The sequence below is a fragment of the Equus asinus genome, chromosome X (genome assembly GCF_041296235.1).
Source record: "Equus asinus isolate D_3611 breed Donkey chromosome X, EquAss-T2T_v2, whole genome shotgun sequence".
NCBI classification, from domain to species: domain Eukaryota; kingdom Metazoa; phylum Chordata; class Mammalia; order Perissodactyla; family Equidae; genus Equus; species Equus asinus.
The window spans coordinates 11,861,261-11,883,960 of NC_091820.1; the positions used below are offsets into that span (position 1 = coordinate 11,861,261).

General features: G+C 42.0%; 1 protein-coding gene across 7 annotated transcripts in view; it reads right to left on the reverse strand.

Moving 5' to 3' along the window:
- Window positions 1–22,700, reverse strand: part of CLTRN (collectrin, amino acid transport regulator) — a 43,412-nt gene that overhangs the window by 2,771 nt on the left and 17,941 nt on the right. For all 7 annotated transcript variants that reach the window (XM_070502102.1, XM_070502104.1, XM_070502103.1 and 4 more), the window contains 2 exons: window positions 11,989–12,102; window positions 7,579–7,773 (listed from right to left, as the gene is read on the reverse strand). In XM_070502102.1, coding sequence (XP_070358203.1) covers window positions 7,579–7,773; window positions 11,989–12,102 — 309 coding nt within the window. The remainder of the gene's footprint in view (window positions 1–7,578; window positions 7,774–11,988; window positions 12,103–22,700) is intronic.

Here is a 22,700-nt window from a genome sequence, read left to right on the forward strand (position 1 = left end):
CTTTGCTGATAGTTTCAAACAGCTAGATAATTTCAAATAGCTAGCTTTCAAAAAGAAAGGTAAAGTAGCCTTCTGATACTGCAGATTCCACTGTCATCACTTGAAAGTATTTTGCCATTGTATACGCCACTGTCAAATGTCACAGTGTGTCACTAAAGGCCCAATACTGGGTTGGAAGTCAGGAGTTATAGTCCCAGAGACCTAGGAAAGGATAGGCTGCTGTGTTTTTCCATTCCAAGGGTGAAGACACTCCATGGCCATTCCAAGCATCAGCAACCAGCGATCGGCGCAGGTTGGGGTGGGCATCGAGTTTCATGTGATGAGAAGGTCCTCCAGCAGGTGAACTCACCTACCAGAGGACTAGAATACTTTGGTCCCTCCTCCTGTGGACAGGAGTATCATAACTTTCCATGTCCTCCAGAAAGCATAAGCAATTGACATTCTATAACCATCAATCACATTACTTCCATTCAGTGTATCCAACTTTCATTCAATATTTTGAGTGCCTACTATGTGTTGGAAGAGACACAGTCCTTGTTCTAAAGTGAAAAGAAAGGACTCAATAAAAGGAGAAAATTCCGAATTTCCCTGGTCCTCCCTCCCCTCATTTTTTATGGATTATAAAAGGAGGGATGAAACCCTAGTAACAAATACACATTTATAAATTATCAAAAATGTCTAGCTCGTGCAATTTTCCCCCAAATCACTCCCCATTGGGCTTGGAGTGAATAATAATTCTCCATAACAATAAATTTTAAACAGTCAGATCTTACCCTGAAATTTGTGTATGTAAGTATGAAACCCATATTACAAAAATCTTAGTGAATGGAGCATTCTGAAGTAAGTGGCAATGCAAAAATCGTGTTAGAAAAAATGGTTGTCAGTGTTTATTTGACAGTTTCTTCAGTTAAAAAATGTTTCGGGGCCAGCCCTGTGGCCGAGTGGTTAAGTTCGTGCGCTCCACTGCGGCAGCCCAGGGTTTCACCAGTTCGGATCCTGGACATGGACATGGCACCACTCGTCAGGCCATGTTGAGGCGGTGTCCCACATGCCACAACTAGGTGGACCTGCAACTAAGATATACAACTATGTACCAGGGGGATTTGGGGAGATACAGCAGAAAAAAAAAAAAAAAGATTGCAACAGTTGTTAGCTCAGGTGCCAATCTTAAAAAAAAAAAATGTTTTTATGGAGTTAGAAGAAAAATTGCCGAGAACTGGACACATGCAGATCACTGCAAGGAATCTTGCCTCTCCCTCCACCAACCACAAGGGAAAAATAATCTATCAGGTGTCACAAAAGAATGGGAAGAACTAAAAAGGAAGATGCAAACGGATGAGGACAAGTTTCTCTTCGTTAGTAGAAGGATTTCTCAACCAAAAAGATTCTGAGCGAAATCACTCTGGAAATTTATCAAAGCGAGCTGTGTCAGTGGCAAATTAGGTACATATTGTTCTTTTGTGACCTTAGATCCAGTTGTTCCGAGTCATGGCATTGCTGGGCTTCACAAACTGCAGTGTCAGTAACTTGCTGGTTGGTGGACATGATAAGCAGCTCAAAGGTTATCTAACAGTAACATAGCACTTTGTCACATCTCATAGTGTGTACTGTAATAAACTGATTCACTGCCCATGCATTGCTCTTACTAAGAATAATAAAACTTAACTATCTTTCTGGATCATTCTGATTTGATGTTCCGCTAAAAACATGAATTCTTTTTCCTGAAAAATAGAGCTTTAATGACTTCCGCCGTTCCTGTAATGTCAGCTGGTCCAGGAAGAGGATAAAACAAACAATAAAAAAAAGTGACTAAAATACCTGAAACTAGCTCCTAGGAGCCTTGAGAATGGATCTCTCTCATAAATCCAGAGAGAAGAGGGGAAAAAGAAAGGACAAAAAAAGTATCAGGTGGCCCTCGGAGCTGGGAGTGTTGAAGAACAGGGTTTGCTCAAGATAAAGTAGTTGCACCTAAAAGCAGAAAGAGTATTTCTATCTCCTTTCAAACAAGATAGGGCAGAAGAGCCAAGGTCCAAGAATAGCCAGAAAAACAACAAAGGATAGACAAATATGATTTTAAAGCAGGACAGAATCAATTATTGGGGAAATAGGACTGTCCTCATAATCAGTATGGATGATTCCTGGTGAAAATGTCAGCAACGATGCTGTTACTGGAATGATTTCAGTGGGCATTGCAACACACTGATTGGTGGGCTTTGGGATCAAGCCCACCTGGTTTTAAATACTGGTACTACTACTTTCTAATCATGTGACTGTAGGCAGGTGGCCTTTTATCTGTCATGTGATAGCAATAATAATAATAATCAGTATCTATCACATGGCAGAAACCAGACTAAGTGCTTTGCATACATCATCTCAACTATTCCCATTGCAATATTATGCACATTTTATTATTATCATTGTTTTTCAAATGAAGGAGCTGAGACTCAAATATATACAGCAACTTGTCTTTCAGAATGGAACAAAATTGGTAAAAAGAGTGGACCTAGAACTCTATAATCTCCCCAAGCTTCACTCAAAACACGTATTTTATTCCTACTGAGTATGTACATTTAAGAAGAGCAAAGAAAGACAATTATTAGCTCTAACATTTCTGATTTTATTTATACTTCTATTTTCAAGACTATTTATTTAATTAAAGGTTATTTTTTTTAAGATTGGCACCTGAGCTGACATTGGTTGCCAATCTTTCTTCTTCTCCTCCTTCTTCTTTTTCCTCTTCCTTCTTCTTCCTTCTTCTTCTCCCCAACCCCCCCCCCCCCAGTACATAGTTGTATATTCTAGTTGTAGGTCCTTCTGGTTGTGCTATGTGGGACACTGCCTCAGCATGGCTTGATGAGTGATGCCATGTCTGCACCCAGGATCCGAACCAGCAAAACCCTGGGCCGCGGAAGCGGAGCACTGGAACTTAAACCACTCAGCCATGGGGCTGGCCCCTAATTAAGGTTTATATAAGAACATGAAGTTTCAGTATATGAAAATGTCAGCTGAGTCCCATCCCCTTGTGTGAAAAGCAAGATTTGTAGAAATCCAAATTCACTTCTGTTTACTATTGACCTTATGGGAATAGAAATATAACCAGAAATAAACCAAGTGAATTTATTAATTACTCTACTCAACTGTGAGCATTAGCTAGGTTTCTGTGTCCTGAGTCCTTGACTTGGCTTTGTTACCAACTACAAGATTTTAATCTCCTTTAGGCAGGGACCATCCTATCTATGTCTATATATCTCTATCTATATATGTCTATTTATCTATATATGTCTCTTCCACGGTATGTACTATAGCTCCTATCACAGAATGGATGGTCAATAAAGGAATAGGATATTTTTACCTCTGAGGCTTGGTTTTTGGAGAGATGGACTTAGTTCATCGTTAAGGTTGCTTCCTAAGATCCTAACGTTATAACAGTCTATTTATATATGGGATTCTTAAATCAATTCTACTATGCAAATGCAAGTCTGAAATTGTGCTGTATGTGCGACTCTCCTCTCATGGCACAAAGTGCAAGGTTACATAGAATCAGCACTTTGTAACTGCTTTTTGATGGTAATGCTAGTAACTTCCATTGATATGACACTTTCCAGTGTATAAAGCACTTGTGTGTATTCTCTAATTTTGTCTTCTCATCAACATAACTATTTAAGAAAATATTATTATCCTCATTTTCCATATGCAACCTTCTCAAGATCACTCAGCTAGTAAATGCCCGGGCCTAAGACTGGAAACCAAAACCAAGAGTATTGATCTAGAGCTCTTTCTACTAAAACACACATCACATTATCAACTTAATCACCATTGCCATTATCACATCACCCTCACCATTATAACCATGATTGCCCTTGTCATCATCCACCATCACTATCACCATCATCGTCATCACCATCACCATAAAGCTGACCAGAGAACTAAAACACCTAGTTCTGGGCTGGGGCTAGACACAGATCTAGTACAGACATCATTGTGAAGTATATGCAGTTCATCCTGGTTGCCTTCCAACCTACCCAGCTCCCTAATTGTTGCCCAAAAGTTAAAAAAAATAAAAATCACTTCTCCATCTTTTCCTTTCAACAAATCTCTCTCTTCCACAAACTATTCTCAACTAGATGATAATAGAGAAGCAGCCTCCTCAAACTATTTCAAAAGGAGATGGCAGTGGCAATAGTGTGTTGAAGCTGGCTGTTACAGGCTTGCAAGGGGTGACTTAAATATTCAGAAATTTCATACTTGATAGGAAATTGACAAATGCTACAAACCAGGGTATATTTTTTAGAGAGCTGGTTAACCACTATTATAGTAAACAGCAGACCTAATAAGACCATTTGCCTTTTAAAATAGGCGTTTGTTGACTAAAAAAATCCCAAGTAATGAGCCATGGAAAATTTTCTACAATATGGTGGCAATATCTGGATAGAAAAGTTATCCTTTTCCAGCATCCCTTAATCACAGAAATGGGTTAAGCTGATCTTGGATAATAATTACTGATTATTTAGTGCATACTATACCCTAGCTACTTTATACACATTTATCTCATCTAATCCTCAAGGAAGCCCTGTGAGATATTATCTCCATATTACAGATGGAGAAATGGACTCATGGAAATTAGATGACTCAACCAAGGTCAATCAGCTAAAGAGTATAGCTGGTATTTGAGTTCACCTAGTTTGGGCTCCAATAACTGCATACTTTCTACCCATGGCTCTGAATGATCAGTGTAACACTGTTAGTGACACATTTTATAGAACTATTAAAGTTTTACTTGAGAAATTTCCTCAATAGTAAGTTTAAATATTTGGGGCTGGCCCGGTGGTGTAGTGGTTAAGTTTGCACACTCTGCTTCAGCATCCCAGGGTTCACGGGTTCGGATCCTGGGTGTGAACCTACACACCACTCATCAAGCCATGCTGTGGCAGCATCCCATATACAAAATAGAGGAAGATCGGTACAGATGTTAGCTTAGTGACAATCTTCCTCAAGCAAAAAGAGGAAGACTGGAAACAGATATTAGCTCAGGGCCAATCTTCCTCACCAAAAATAAATAAATAAATAAATATGCATATATGTTAGATAATACTGGCACTCTTTTCCATAGAAGCAGAATGGTGACTTTTTATGACCCCATAGTCCTTCCTGATCTTCTAAGTTTAAGATTTTGTATCATGCAAACTATGCTCATTATTATCTAATGTGTATGCATTGGATTGCTGAACAAATCTTTGTCTTGCCCAAGACTAAAGACTTTGGGGCAACTGCTATCTTTTCCATGATTAGAAAGGGATTTCATCACAATTATCAGGACTCGCCTCACTTTAAACTGCACCCTCTCCTCACCTTTGAAGCAATACTTTGCCCAAGAAAAACCCACTGCAGACTGTATCAAACTTAAAACACGACAAATCAATTTATCTTCAAAAGGTTGTCATAATTGTCCTGACTATATTTGCTAATTATTGATGCCCTCCAGGTTACACAAGAGATCTGTCTATCTGTTTTTCTAGTTTGAATATGAAATGAATTTATGAAGGCAAGGTTGTGACAACAGCCTCACTCTTCCTGGGCAACAGATTATGATGCTACACACCCAATTATCGTGTTACTGCAGAATCTACTCAGAAGGAAAGAGATAGCTGATCCCAGCACAAACTAGCTGAAAGACCAGCAAATGGCAAGATAACAAAGTAATAGTAAGAGCTAACACTTACTGAGCATTCACTGTGTGCCAGGCGCCACTCTAAGCACTCTACTGTACTAACTCTTTTTAGCCCACCAAGTTAATTATTTCCCTTATACTTTGCTGTCGCTCTAGCAAAGCTATCTATGCACAGACAGCAAAGAAAAAATTAACCAACTTGACTCTAGCACCACAAACCATATTCTCCTGAGTTTCGCTTCCCTGACTCATTGCCTGTGCTTCCTGATATCCATACAGTTAATGGATTATACCCAAGAGTAGAATCTAGGAGATAAATACTTTGGATCTAAGCAGTCTATTTCCAGAGCCCATTCTTCTAACTTCGTAGTTATATCGTACTAGTGAGAAAATTGGGAACTACAGAGATAAAGTGAATTCACAAAGGTTACAATCAATAGAAACTGCAGAATCATAGCATTTTAGGATTAATACAAAACTTTAAAATATTAAACACAGATATTCAAATACTATAAGAGAATATTTCTTAATATTCTTAAAAAAAATACCAAAACAAATTAACAATTTGTACCAAGTCTCTTTGCATTACATGTCAAGCCAAAATCAAGAAAATCAAGCAAGTACAACTTGATCTTAATCTTTGAGTTTAACTCAGGGACTAGACATAAATTTTATTTATTCCATAGAGTTTCACTTATCATTTGTGAAAAAAATTACAAAGCCCCAAATTTAAAATGATTACCTTCTGCTAGTAACTAGGGTGAACCATACAGGAAGTAGTAAACCTCAGGAGAAACATTTAATTGAACACAGACTAGGCCAGACACACCCCATATCTTCCATGTGGGCACCAACACTTTTGAAAACCAATGCATGGCCCTGTGATTCCCACTTACCAGAATTCATCTCCCTTGGCATCAGAAGGGGAGGTTTAGAAGCATCAAAACGTCTAGTGAAGAGCTGAGGACTCTTTCCACTTCCCCTCTGGATCAGAGCTACTTGCCAACAAAATTATTTTCTCCTTTCACTGCACTGAGAAACCCTGCCTGTCTCCTCTCCTCTTGCCTCACTACCTTAGTAACTCTTCCACTGATCTGAAATTCTCTCTTGAAGTAATATCAATAATCTAGACAGCAAAGTTCACAAGTGCCCCAGAATCCACGTAAATGAACTTGAGGAGTGGGAATCTATAGGTAAGGAGTTAAATTGGAAGCTTTCAAACTAAGTGAATTAGAATAACCTGGATATTTATTAAAATGCATCCCCTTTAGAAATTTTAATTTAGTGGGTCTGTAGTAGGGGAAAGGAACGAACATTTTAAACAAGTGTTCTAAGTGATCTGATGCAGGGAGTTGATTCAAAGGCCACTTTGAGGAACATGGTTCTGTATAATGTCATAGGGACTAGAAGATGAGCAACCATCAAAGGGAGGGAAGTATAAAACAGCACAAAAGTACCTGGGGCAAGATGGCGGCTGCATGTACTGGGCCAAGAGGAGGCAGGCCAAGGTGGAGAGGCATGGAAATGACTATGGAGCTGCTAACATTTGGAAGTGGATGACTATCAAAGATTAACTCTGCCTACCTGAAAAGTCAGCTTAACTCTGTATATCCAGTTTACAAAATCATAACACAAGTATTAAAATCAACTCTGAATATGAAACATTCATATGGTGTAGAAGAGAGTGAAAGATAGTAATGGAAGGAGCCATAGTCAAGTAAGGGACATTGGACTCCAAAAAGTCTCTAAAAACAAGAGCATAAGTGATATTTTGAAAATCATCAACTTTTTCAAAGTTTCAGATTTAAGGTATTATCTTCAGCTAGGGGAAAAAAAATCCTCTCCTTATTTTTTCAAGCCATGAATAAATAGGAAAACACCCTTTAAATTACTCCCTTTAAATATCTTACCTTCTACGTTGCCTGATTCCTGATAAAATCAATAGTATAATTGCAACTATGACGATGCAAAATATCACACCAAATATAATAATCCAGATGGGCACAGGTGGGTCAGTGGGTGGTATAAGAGTGGAAGGAATTTTTAAAAATTCCAGAGTCTGGTCATTCAAAAAGAAGGCATTGTTGATCCGGTTCCTATTCATCCTAAAATACAATGATGATTAAAAACAAACAAGACAGAAAAAAAAACGTTAGAAACAGAAGGCACAGGCCTCTCTCTCCATGATTATAACTATCCCTATAAACAGAGCTCCCCCTAGCAGGAGGCTTCAGGTTGAATAGACAGTTCGATGAGGGCAATCACACTGTGGTTTTCTTTTCATAAGTTGCTTCCAGAGAGATGCTCGTCTATGCACCACTGCCCTCCATGTTGCGAATGTCCTAGAAGTAACCGGAAATCCTGAGCTTTGAGCTCTGCCCACCATGTTTTATTTCCTGAGAGGTAGCATCTAGATTTAAATGACAGAACTCTATTGAAAGTGGCTTACATAAATACCAACAGGCAGAAAAGATAAAATAATATGTAAAAAGTGGGCAATAAGCATGAGAAGAAAAGAAAATCAGGAGCAGAAAAGAAAACAGGAAGCCAGGAGCAGCTGCAAATCCATCAATTTGATCTTTTTTTTATTAATTCAACAAATATTTGCTGAAAATTTGCTAAGTACCAGATAGTGTGCTAGGTGCTAGAGATACAAAGTGAAATAAAAACACCAAGGAGCCTACAGTCTAGAAGGATGGCAGATCGGTCCCTCCACAATCACAGTGCAGTGCAAAGTGTCCTATGAAAGAGGCAAATATGGGCACAGTGGGAGCACAGCAGAAGGGTGAGTACATCCCAGTGAGAAGTCAGGGCTGCTTTCCTGAGAAGGCAACTTTCGAGCTGTGTTTTGAGGGACAAGTAGGAGTTCTTTAGACCAGAGTGTGTAGTGAGCACAGGAATGGAGACATGGTATAGTATGATTTGTTCAGTAAACTGCAAGCAGTTCCATATGACTAAAGTAAATTGTGCTTTAGGAGTCCAAAAGTCTAGAAAAATATAAAGGTAAATGTGTTATTTTTCCTGGGGAAAATCTGCATTTGGGTGGTGGTGGCAGTTAGGGAGGGCTTGGTAGCAAAGACTTATTTGACTGAAACCAAATAAGTGAATTTCTAACTGGAATTTGCAAATTGGGTGAGGAGACTTCTTAGAGCTATTGTATGGCCTTTACTGAATCCCCACTAGATAGGCTGACTTCATCCACCTCTAGGGCAGCACTGGGAAAGAGAAATACAATGTGAGCCTCATGTGTGGCTTAAAATTTTCTGGGCACTGCCATTTTTTTAAAAAGTAAAAAGAAACAGGTAAAATTAATTTTAATGGTATACTTTTGCCTCAATAGATTGAAGAAAATATAATTTCAACATATCCTCAATATTGAGTTGGCTCACATTTCGTTTTGTACTGAGTCTTTGAAATTCAGTGTGTACTTCACACTTAGAGCATATTTAATCTTGGACTGGCAACCTTCCAAGTGCTCGATAGCCACATGTGGCTGACTGCATTGGACAGTGCAGGTCTTGAACGATAGTGATGGCTTGAGAACCTCTGCAGACCAGCACCAGGCTATCAGGAAAGACCTCCTTTAGCAAACAGAAATCTGTGCTGAGGCATGATTATTCATGAATGTGAAGGAGAATCCCAGCCAGACAACCTACAGCAGGGGGTAATTTCAATGTAATTTTTATCAAACCATGGAATGTTTTCTTTTTTCATAATTTAATATTGATAATCTGGGGACACAAACCTTCCCACAAAACAATGAACCCTATTACTAAGGTATGACTCAGAGTAAAATGAACGTTCAGTACAAACTGAATCTCCATCCGCCACTGAAATCCCCAGTAGGTGTCAATCGCCATGGCTATCTTCCAGCCAAGACTGGCCTTGACTAAATCGAGGCCCTCACAACAGAGCTAAAACAGACATCTTAGAACTGGTTGGTCTTTGTCTCCCCTCATTCCGTAGGTGTGGACACTCTAGCAGAGAGAAAAATACTCACTGGATATGGTGGCAGCATGCCTGGGTTCAAGTCTGCACTCTTTATTTTTCTAGCATGGCAGCCTTAGCGAATCAGTTAATCTCTCTCAGCCTCTATTTCCTCATTTATAAGCCAGGGATAGTAATAATTACTTAAAAATGATTGGCGTTGATATTAAATGCCACAGATGCATAAGAACACATCTTGTGAACCAGAAAGTCTTATGCAAATATTTGGTGAAACTACTATTATTTTGCCCAACCACGTAGATTCTTCAACCTTGAAACTCCTATTACCTGCCCTCTAGCTACCATCTCCTTTCTCTTCACTCTTTCTTCCCTCTTGGTGGTGTTTCCTTTACTTTCATACAATCCTGATGAACCCTACCCATTCCCTGACATAAATTCTCATTCTATTGGCCATCCTCACTCCCTCATAGCTTCTCCTGCTAGGACCTTTCAAATAGACAGTTTGTTGTGAACATATCCATCTACATCCTTGACCTTCACACCTTCAAGAGTGAAGAAGGTCACTCTTCCTTCTCACATTAACTGAAGCCTGGTTTAACCACAGTGCCTTCATTTTCCTTGTAGCCCTCCCAGATCACATGGTTTGCATAAAATCTCTTTTCACATGAAATACAATATTCCTCATTCTTACTCTCTAAGTGGTGGGTCTTAGTATTCTTAGTGGCAAAAGTGCAGAAACAACTTAGTTCGAACCTTCTTGTTAAAGCAGATTAAATCATTTTCCATTCGTATAGATCTTTGCTTCAGCAAGGGAAATAGAACGATCGTTCACACAAAAACCTTTGGCATTTGATTATATACTCATTATCTTCAGTGTTAATATTTTACAGAGAGCAAATGAGTTCTTTCACTAGATATTTCTCCTTGGTAAAGAGAACAATATGCATTTCAGTAACTTATAAATCCTTTGTGAGGAGAGTTCCTTTGTTTCATTCTTTCTTTTTTGGGAAATAGTTTGTTTCCTGAACTCATCCAATATACCTTTGCCCAATATCAATCATGTGTGGGATTTGAAGTTTTGACATGCATAAAGTGCACAGCCATTGAAATAAAAACAAATTGCATCCTTCTGCTTCTTTAAAGTAAAGAATACATTTCACTTTTGAAAGTTTGTTATGATCACAAGGAAAGGAGGAGGAGAACTGTCAGGAAAAACTGTATAAAACTTGAAATGGGTAAAAAATATTACTGAGTGTCTGGCGAGAGTAACTTTCTGGACAATTTCCACTTTCTATTGTCTTTGAGTTATCTTGCAAATCTGTAAGTTGTAGAAAACTGAAATAATGTAAATGATTCTTGCCAAAGAAAATCAAGTGAACCGTGTCTCATGGAACATGATTGATTACTGCCTGTTGGAAAGACTGGTCCATCTTTTTGCAAATGAACATCACCATTCTTCAATTCCTATATATGCATGGTTCCCTGAAATCTCCTTTGAACCAGTTTTAACATGTCACTAGCTTCTTCATTAATTAATGAGATAATAAAATCTTTGATATTATTTATTTTTAATTTGTATGAGAATCATGATTTTACCTTTTTAAAAAAATATAGCTTTTAAAGATAAAGACTGTATATTGACTAAAGAAGGTAAGTCCTTAGATATCCAAGAAATGTGAATATTTTTCTTGCTTTTTAAATAAAAGTCAAAGGTATGACTTGTCCCTCAAAATGCCTTCCATTTATTAATTCATTTCATCTCTTCAACAACTCTGAGAGATTAAATTCCCATTTTACAGATGATAAGAGGAAAGCAAAAGAGGGGAAGTAATTTGTCTGTATTCAAACAGTTAGCAAAAGGCAAAACGGAATTACAAACCTAAGCATTTGGGCTCCAGAATCCACGTGATGAACCATCACATAAGAGTGCTGTACACGGTGTTCTTGACAAATGAAGATAGTACTAAACATTCTTAGCTAATATTTAAAGCAGAGTTTCTCAACCACAGCACAACTGACAATGGGGGGGGGGGGTGGCGAATAATCCTTTGTTATGAAATGCTGCCCTGTGCATAGCAGGATATTTAGCAGCACCCCTAACTTTTGCCTACTTGATGCTGGTGACCCTCCCCCCACCACCACCAATTATGACAACAATAATGTCTCCAGGCATTGCCAAATATCTCCCTGGAGGGAAAATTGCCCCTAGATGAGAACCAGTGATGAACTCTAATCTCTAATACAAACTAACAAAATAAATCTTTGACATCTTAACAAGTAAATCATTGTGAAGCAGAGAGAGCATTCTTCAATATCTATGAAAATAACTGAATTAATCACCTAGTGGATTTACCGTAGAAGGCAGTGATTACCTTATGGCTTCCTGTACCTCAACAGCAGGAAGGGTGTGCTTTTCCGAAGGGTCTGTAACCACAAACCAGAATGACACCCGCTGAGTTACATTGCAAAGTAGGACGTGGGAAATTCTGCAGATGATGGGAAGAAAAAATACATTATAAATAAATAATACCAAATTGTATTAGGCCATCCACTCTGGTGTAATGACCATCTAAGAGGCGTCCTAGCTGTGTATGAAAAGTCATTTCCACCATTATGAAGAAATGTTTTATTGAGAACAAAATTATATAGGAAATTTCCATTGTTTCAAAATCATATACTTGAGAATCATTCCTTAAATAAGGAATCTACCAAACAAGAAAAAATAAAGAACTACTCAATAGAGAGCATTAGGGATCTCATTCTCTATCACCCGTCAGCTGATAGCACTCCTGCTTCCCCAACACTTGGCCTCTCTGAACCACAGACGCCTTTTGTGTTTCCTCATCAAGCTCTTTTTAGCGTCTGCCTCATTCAGCCTTCCACCTCTCACATCCAGACAAATCTGTTGTCCACACTTGATTCAACACTTGCTTGCTCCGTTGGCCACCATTTCTGTCCCTCTCCCACTGTAATATTGGGGCCTGCCCAAAAACAGACCTCCAAACTGAAGTGCTATAATTAATTTATCGGTGGCCTTTGAACATTGTTTCTCCAGTTACCTGCTTTCCCACTGTAGATGGGAAATGTGACTTACTCTACTCTGCGTACACGGATTATGAGCAGAAATGACAAGAAAGAAATGGATTAGTGTTCAGACTGGAGACAATCAATATATGAATGTATGAAATGTATGAAGGCTGAAAATTCTAGGAGAGTCCACATTAAATGAACATTATCATGCTAAAACATAAATCCTGAACGTCTTTCACCATTTGCTTAAGAGCAAAATTACAAAAAGTGACATTAGCAACCATTCTAGAAAAATGACCTTTACTAACAAAAGTAAATTTGTTGTTTTTCCTTAAAAAAGCATTCAAGTGCATTAGGTTCGTTTTCACAATGAAAGAGCAGCCTACTGTCCATTTTCTGTAATTTTCAGGACCTAGTAGAAATTATTATATTTTCTCCCTTTATCTGCCAACTATAAAAGTCAAGGCACTCCTGGGCCTCTCTGCCCAGAGCCCCAGAGCCAAGCACTGGGAACCGACAGTGGGAAGCCGGACGTTCCTGTCCTCAGAGAGCAGGCGGCCTCCCCCCGCGTGGGGTCTCTGTGTTCGCAGGGCTGGCCTGGCACGTGCGGGACCCCGTGCCCGGCGGGCCCGGACGTGCGACACCCCACGCGCTGTCCTTGCGCCCGGTACCAACGGTCACGCAGCCTGTGCGCTTGGCGTCTGAAGACTTCGGACACGTCTGGGAGCCGAAGGCCCCGACCCGCCGCACCGCGATCATGGGCAGCTACCTGGGCACAGCCGAGGCCGCACAGCCGCCCCCAGCCCCGGATCGCAGGTCCCAGCGACCCAGACCCGCCGGCAGCCAGCAGCACTGGGACCAGTGCCCGGTCAACCACGTCCACCCGGAGCGCTGGACGCGGACCCAACCCCGCCACACCTCCATGGGGCTGGATTTGTCCGAGAATCAGAAGAGCTTCAGGCAGCGATGGCTTTGGAATGCCCGGAACCCCCGACACGTCCGGAGCCCGGTCACCGTCAAAATCAATCCTCCTGAGCGCAGAGGGAGCGTCTCCCGAGGTCCACCCCCGGAGGAGCCCCCGGACCCCTGTGCCAAGGAGACCGTCCTGAGGGCCCTCAGCCAATGCCAGAAAGGAAAGAAGAAGTTCGACGGACCTCTCTGGTTTGAGATCCCTGACCCGGAGGAGAGGAGCCCGAGCCCCCAGCCCAGGCCATCTGCCTTCCAGCCTGTACGGAGAAACGGAGTGACCCCTTCCTTTGTGCCCAGGCCTGGGCCTCTGAGAAGCAACCTCCGCCACTGATGCAACAGTGCCTGACAGGAGGAGACTGACCCGGGCCTGACCTCCAGCCTTCCTGGGCCTTCCCGGTCCACCGCCCACCACCCACTGCCCACCCTGCTGCGAGGACACCACCAACCAGCCCCCAGAGCCTCGCCTCGCTGGAGAGCTGGGAGGGATCAGCACTCCGCGGGGCCTGGGGCCTCCTGCAGCCTCATGTCCCCCTGTGTCCCAAGAGGCAAGGCCCTGCCACCACCACCTTTGAGACTCAAACCCACAGTCCTTTTACCCTGTTGGCCCTGCTCTACCCCTCCGTGACTCACTGACACCACCAGGTCACCTCCCACCACCCCAGCTGGCAGGTCTGCCAAGCCCCCAGGCCCACCTCTCTGCTCCCTATGGAGCCCACGCTGAAGATACACTGTTTGCCTTCCTCCTGCCCAGCCAGGCCTGCCTTGTCCCTGGGACCATGCTTACCCAGAAAGCCTGCTTCTCCACTGTTTGCCCAGTTTGTATAGAGGAAAGTTTGTTCTTATTTTAAATAATAATAATGGTGGGCAGCTTTATTATCATACAGATTGTCATTGTCTTTCTTTCAAACAGTCACACATTAGGATTTTGTCCACACCATGGCTTCCCCACCTCAGCACTGTTAACATTTGGGGCCAGATAAGTCTTTGTTGTTTGTTGGGTGCTGTCCTCTGCATTGTAGGGTGTTAGCAGAATCCCTGACCTCTAACCTCTAAGTGCCAGTAGTGTACCCATATTGTGAAAATAAACCATATGTGTCCAGTCACCACCAAACATTCGGGAGCCCCTCCTTGGGGGTGGGAGGGTGGTGGGAGTGGGGAGAGGCTGGCAAAAAAAAAAAAATCCCACTGGTAAAGACCCACGGGGAATGGTGACCCCTACTGGCAGGAACACTCAAGCTTGGTGTCCCAAAATGGGTGGTTTTAAAACACCTACAGGGATGAACAAAATGAAGTGGTGCATGCTTGCCAAAAACATTTCCCCCAATTTTGTAGAATGGTGTGGGGTGTGAATTATTCATGATGTTTGGCTTTATTAATAATCGGAAAATGTATTTTTTTAAATGAGCAACTTAACCACTTCAGGTTGTCAAAAATCAAAAAGGTAAATAATATCAAGTGCTGCTAAAGATGCAGAGAACTAGAATCCCATATATTAAGAAATTTCTATTTTTTAATATAAAAAAGTTAAATAATATCAATTGCTGGCGTGTCAGAGGGTCCAACTGTTCTGGAGCGGCATTTGGAAGTGCTTCCTAGAACAGAGTGTGGCCGCTAGAAACTCTCTTACACACACCCTCACACCCCAACACAGATTGGTGAGGATGCTCTTTGCAGCACACTTGTCAGGGCAGAGAACTGGAACAACCTAAATGTCCAACCTAAATCGAGAGGCGAATGGATCGAGTAAATACGGTGTACAATCTCAAGGGAATAGCATTCCACAGATGGCAGGAAAGAAACAGCCAGGGTTTCTCCACTATTGGGCTACTGGGCCAGATAATTCTATGTTGGGGAATGCCCTGTGCATTGCAGGATGCTTAGCAGCAAACCTGGCCTCCATCAACTAGCTATCAGTAGGACCACCTCCAGTAGTGGCAACCAAAAATGTCTCCAGGCATTGGCAAATATCCTCTGAAGGACAAAAACACCCCCAGTTGCAAACTACTGAACTAGAGCTACACTGTTTTATAAAAGGAGGAATCTCAAAAGTACAGTGTTGAGTGAAAAAGAAGGGAAGTGGGATACTATGTATAGCACATGCCCTTTATAGAATTAAACAACTACAAAGTAATATTGCTGGCATAATAGAGGAGGCCAGAAACCAGGTAAGAGGCCATTTGGACACTTTGCCTGTATTGTTCTTTCTATCTAGAGCCTCTTTAAATACTGCTCAAACATGAATCTCATGGTATTCCCCTTTAGAGAGTCAGAGACTACGCCGTAAACAAAGCAAAGTCCCTTCTCCTCTGGAGCTTGCTTTCTAAGGAGGTGGAAACAGAAGATAAACAAGGAGATACACACACACACTGCCCGCTGGGGAGAGAGCATATAAAGAAAGAGAAGGCAGGAGGAGGGCTGCACACAGCTCCATCAGCGTAACTGTGGCCCTGTATACCCTCCTGTCCCCGTCACCATGGAACTGCACTATCCCTTACCGTGAATTCAAGCTCTTTATTCATTGTTTCCACTGGGTGGCAACTCATGCTTTAATACAGCCCCTCGGCAGATGAAATGACAATATTTGCTCTACTTAGAAATACAGATTTCCAAATGATTAAAATTATTGCTGAAAATACTCAATGGAGACAGTTAGTGTTAGATACAAAAAGTCCTGGACTGAATCCCTAAAAATCAAGCTTTTGTCTTGAAGTTTACTACCTGCCATTTACTAGACTTGAGACACTGCATGCCACTCTACATGAGTTAAGAGCAAGGGCTGGAGATCTTAGTGTGTCAGTGAGGGCGCTGTTGGCATTTTGAGTAGGAAATTCCTTGCTAGGTGGGACTGTCCTGAGTTTGGCACCACACTGATTATCTCTCATCCCCTCCTCCAAATGCCATAGCACTCTCCAGTCATAGATATAACCCAAAAACACATCACATTTCCACATGCCACCTGGATATGTTATGGATGGGGTCAGTGTCCATACCTATATAAAAAACACTTATAAATCTCTTCAAAAGTGTCAAGGTCATGAAAAACAAAGGCAGACCAAGTTCATGAAAAACAAAGGAAAATGGAGAAATTGGCAGAGACTGGATCAAACTAAAGTGGAGTAGACTCTGGAACAGAAAAGGAACATTAGTTTTTTAAAAAGGGAAATCCTAAAATACTACAGTTTAATAACATTAAATGAATTTTAATTTCATATTTTTGATATACCTACCATGGTTATTTAACACAATAACATTAGGGACATGGGTGAAGGGTCTAGGGCAGTTAGTTGCTCAACCTCAGCACTATTAACATTTTAGGCTGGAAAACTCTTGCTTGCGAGAGGCTGTCTATCCTTTTGCAGGATGGACAGCAGCATTCATAGCCTCTACACACTAGATGCCAGTAGCACATCCAAATGTGAAAACCAAATGCCTGCAGACATTTCCAGATATCCTCAGGAGCAGTGGAGGGAAAAATACACCCAGGATGAGGACCATGTACACAGGATCTCTCTGTATTATCTTTGAAATTTTTTTATAAATATCTATTTTTTCAAATTGAATACACACACACACACATACATACAAATACAGGAGCAAAGCAGTTATTTTTAAAGTTGCCTGGGCACAGTAAAATGATCTACAAGAACAAAACAAGGAAATTGAGTAATGATAGTTCTTACTGGCTTCACTGATAAGGAGATAACAGATACAAATGTACTTTGATAATAAGAAAGAGCTATATTCAAATGCAAGATATTGGCATCTATCAGCATAAGGGTGGTCTTAATAATTATGTAAAAATTTAAAAAATTAGTTCTGTTTTCTATTCAGATTTGTCGAGTATTTATTAGAATACCTCCCACTGTACTAGTGTCTTAAGAAGCACCATTTCCATCATTTCTCCAAGATGGATATTAGAAAAAAGGTGGAGAGTTTTAGCTGCTTAGGGTCTTCTTCAACAGAAGAGTACTAGGTACCCCTCCTACACGATGGTTCAGCCAGGAGAAGTAAGTCTAAGATTTTAAGCGAACAAAAATGTAACCGTGTGCTCGACAAATACCAACCATAGAAATATAATTGCAGAGAAGCATTGATAATTTGTTCAGATACTGGCAGCTGAACTAGCAATGAGTACGCCCTCTTCCTAAAGTAGCCAGGCTGTGGGAAAGCACAGCCCTGCTTCTGGAGACAGCTGCGAGGCAGAGGCTGTGGAAGATGATGGAGACACACTCATGGGCTGGGGCTTCCCCCTTGTTTGGATGATTTGAGAAATTAATTGATGTCTTGGCTCCCACAAGAGTGAGAAATTGAGGTCCAACAAGAGATAAAACCCAGGCAGGAGGGAGCTCCTTCTACTCTGGCCATTCCCACCATATCCACCATGGGAGTATCCTCCCATGGGACTAAGGTGGAAGAAGAGGAGAAGTGGGTGGGTGGGTGGGGCCCTGTTTTCTGGTGTCCACTGTGCCCTAATAGACAGGCCTCTGATTTAAGAGCCAGGATGTTAATCATGCTTCATTCACTCACAAATGTTTACTAAGACCTAACATTGATTAGCCAATATGGTTAGGGATGGTTAGGAAGAGTTGCTATTACAGGGGCATTTAGATTTCATGACTCTACCCATAAGTTCCAGGTACAGGAGTTTAGTGCTGCTGAGACCATCGAAGCCCAAGGTCACAGTGTCTTGAGCCCACCAGAAGATTAAACGCCAAAGTAGAAGCCAGTAATGCCTGAGATGCCAGAATCTGCACACGAGATTCCATGTCCCATGTGAGAACAGACCCAGGACAGTGGGGAGGGCAAAGGGCTTCTAGATGTCATGTGGTTTGTCCAAGTCTTTGTCAGGAGGGTCTCCAACCCCTGCCCTGGTTTGAACTTCGTTGTCTCCAAGCAAAGAACACCCTTTTTAATTTTATCAGCTGAGGGTCACCGGGGAGACTATCAAATATTTTGTCCATAAAGATTTGTCCATTTTGTGCAACAGACGACTTCTCAGGGCCTCAGGACATGAGGGCCAGGCTCAAGTCTGTCCCGTGCTGTGAGCCCCTGTATTCCTGAAGTGTGGCCCACATGGGAGCTCGGTAAGCGATTGTGAAATGAATGGACAGATGAACAAACTAATAGAATGGAGTAATGACTTCCATTGTTTGTACTCACTGTTTCTACATTATTCCAAGAGGGACAAACTGAGAAAGTAAATTGTGCCAGGACTGCGATAATACAAAAGAGAGGAAGGAAAGGAGGGTGATTACTTCCCAAAACTTTGTTTACCCGACCACAAATATTCAGACAACATAATAACACCAACATGATAACTGTGTAGTAGAAGAAGACTCCTGAATATAGTGTAGATGGGGTAGCCAAGAGGACGCGTAAATGTAAGGAAAGTCGGTGTTGAAATGGAAGGAGCATGAAGGCTGACGGCACAGTCTTCAGTAGTTAACTTGCTTAGCAACCAAAGGATAGAAATTCCTTCCATTTACAGATTGTGTACAACTAGTGTGACTTCTTCCATGGTCTTTCTTCCAAATGTGACCACACTGAATGTCTTCTAAGATTTGCACAAAATGGAAAATTAACCAAAAAGTACTTACTGAGCTAAACATGTCTTTTTAAAGTATGTTTTAATGTAATAAACCGAAATGTCCAAATCTTAAAAGTTCTCATCAAGAGAAAAAAAAATTCTGTGACTATGTAGGGTGATGGATGTTAACTAGACTTATTATGGTGATTATTTTGCAATATCTACAAATATTGAATCATTATATTGTACATCTGAAATTCATATAATACGGTGTGTCAATTATACCTCAAAAAATAAACTGAAATCCCATTAGTACAGCTAAATAGAAAATCTACATTTTCAAGATTGTAAGTATAGGTGGATCTGATGGAATTATTTGAATTCACTTCAATAATCATTTTATCCAACTGTTTTACAAAGTAATAATACTTATTCATATACAAATAGCTTCTTTAAGCAACTCACTGAACAGGTAAAAACTCTTCACTCCCTTTCCTCAAGTGTGGGGAGCCCTGGTCTGAAGGTAATTCTCTAAGAATTGGCTCCACTGCCATTTCTCATCGATGGCGCCAGACAGGGCCAACAGCATGCAAGGGGTGGCAAGAATCGGGCTCTTGTTTCTGGAAATCAAAGGACTAAATAGGAGCTGGGCTGCTGTTTTACAAGCACAAGGCTGTTAATCCCCTTACCATGGATACAACAGTACGTTGTTCTCTTTTAGGTCACAAGACTTGTCCTTGAATAATTAGGCAGAGGAGGAAATCCATTCCATGCCCTACCCCAGTTAAGTCAGAAAGAAAATGCCGTGCTGAGTTACCCCTCTTGCTAAAAATGATCAATTATCCTAGGAAAACAATATCTGCTAAGCGAGAGAGATAAATTTCCCAGTTTATCCGGGAAATAGATTAAAGTTTAAACATAGATTACATTTTCCTTAGAAACTACTTTCAGCATTTAAAAATTCCGGTGAAACTATTTAGTAAATTTGGCCTTAACGTTACTATAAAAACTTGAGAACCCCTGATTGCCATCTTCAGTCGAAGTCCCAAGAAAACTTCAAATAACCTAACCTAAAGAAATAGAAGTTTTTATCATTTAAATTATTCCACCCATTTTCTATTCTGCTTTTAAGCAAATCCAGGAAATAGCAAGAAAATCACTTGATATCAAGATTTCTAGAGCCAGCCCTGGTGGTCTAGTGGTTAAGATTCAGTGCTTTCCCTGTCACAGCCTGGGTTTGTTTCCCGGTTGTGGAACCACACCACCAGTCTGTCAGTTGTCATACTGTGGCAGCAGCTCACATAAAGAACTAAACCAACAACTAGGATACATAACTATGCACTGAAGCTTTAAAAAAAAAATGTAAACAATGATTTTGAAAGAATTGTCTTATTTCTGTCACATTTAGTCCCTATTCCTATAATTTCTACCTGGGCCAGCTTCTTGGGTGTGGGCCCTGTGCTGTGTGGGACCTGATTTTACATATCATACTAATCTCAGGGTCTAGCACATAGCAGGCCTTCAACAGAGGTTACTTCATTCTGTGGCCCCAGCCCAGCAGCGCCGCTCAGCAGGCTGGCCTCAGTAGACCACGGTGAAGAGAGAGGTTCATATGGCTCACAGCGCTGCCTGGGGGCCCTCGGTCAGCTCTCCCTTCCCCACCCGTTGACGGCATCTGGAGCAGCTGGTGTGGCTTTCCTGCCACCGCCGGCTGTTAAAGAGTTCAGGGCAGCCTGATGAAAACCAACTGTCTTCCCGCCTCTGCCGCACAACGGCCCTCCTTGCAGCAGTGCTGGCCTGCATGGTGTGCCCCATGCTGTCACTCTCTGACCTCCACTTCCTCCTGCACATCTCACCTTGCCTCCCCCTACAGCTGCTTCATTCTGGCTCATTTGGGGTGGAAGTGGAAAGGGGAGATGGGAGAGGGCGGGAATCAGAGAAGAAAAAGGCAAAGCGGTTTTTCCTTAGCCAGGGCTCTTTGTGGTTCCCTCCTGCTGTTGGGGGTGCTCTGTCATTGGGGGTGTCCTCATGCTCTTAATTCAGAGTGCATTTGTGGGGCCTTTGGGGACCTGTCTGGGGACCTCTGCACTGCATCTTCCCCTGACACGGGTGATGCAGTCTGGCCGACTTCCTCCATCCCAGCCCTGCTCTGCCTCCCTGGTGACTTCCAGCCTCACTCTACCACCTCTCGGCCCTGCAGTTGGTTCTCAGCCCCAAAGGCAGTGACTCCATCCAGCTCCCTTCAGCAGCCCCCACTTGGCCCCAGAACACATTCAAGTGCAGGCTGCTCGCAAAGCTGCCCTCTCACCCAGTCACAAGAGGCTCAAACCAGCCTTCCACCTTTAGACTTCTCCAGCTGAGAGGAGGCTCCAGCTCATCCAACCGGGAAGTGGTAGGCCAGTCTCTCCTCTTACAGACAACTCCACTCTCTGAGCAGTCTCTGCCTCACTTGAGCGAGGCAGGAAACAAGCAAGAGTATCACTCAAAACACACACTCACTGGTAGGGCGAGGGCACTGACTCATCAGAATGGACCCGGCTGTCAGCACCCCACCTGGCTGCGTGGTGTCTATGTACTGGAACCCATTCCTGCCCCTGTCCTATGGGGAAGGCAGTGGAAATGCCACAGCCCTCTCTGCAGGCGCACACCCTCTGCCTCTCTGACCCTCTAGCCTTCTCTCCCCGTCTTCTTGGTGTGATGGTGACTGGACCAGGTCAGCTCTCCAGCAAGCCCTGCATGGACGCAGCCAGGACCTCTCTCTAGAGGTTACATCCGCTTTCATAGTTAATCAAGCGTATGCTGACTGGATCAAGGATATGCCAATCTAGGCTTCCAAATGTGAACAGGCATCCTAAGAGATACTGAGCTCTTATCACTGGAGTTGATTGAGCTTGATATGAGAGATATTGTAGTAAGGACTGGGTGAATGTGGGATGAATCTGAGAGTATTTATTATTCTGTGAATCACTTGGCTATCTTGACTGAGTTACTCTTTACATTTTCAATTCAGTGCATCTCAGTATCAAGTTTTCTGAAATATTCATTGAATACGCAATAATGGGGGAAAAAACAATAAACATACAGCAAGTGTCCAAGATTTGAATCCCTGAAGCCATCCTGGAAAGTGATATTTCTCACCTTCCAGAACTCACTCTGCCTCACACTGGCACCAAAAGACCTCTGAAAGGCAGAAGATGTAAAATCTGATCCACTTGCCAAGCTACTGGTGTCTTCCATCCACTCGCCACATTCAAGACAGGCAGCCCCTCTGCAAAGTTGTTTTCAATGCCATCTTGCATTTTGTGGTCCTCTTTCCCCTCGGGGGACGCCTGTTCATGTAAGGATGCAGCCTCCTTTATGGCAGCGCATGTAGAATCGGGCCCTGCACTTGAATTGCATCTTAAACACATCCTGATTCATTAGGCAGCCCTCATCACTCAGCCCCCTGACAGCAGTATTCCTGGGACTCATGCTGCCTTATATTTTACAGAAAAAAGTTTGTTGACCTCTAATCTAGTTTCACACTTTTCGATTTTTTGAATTGGCAGTGGCAACAAA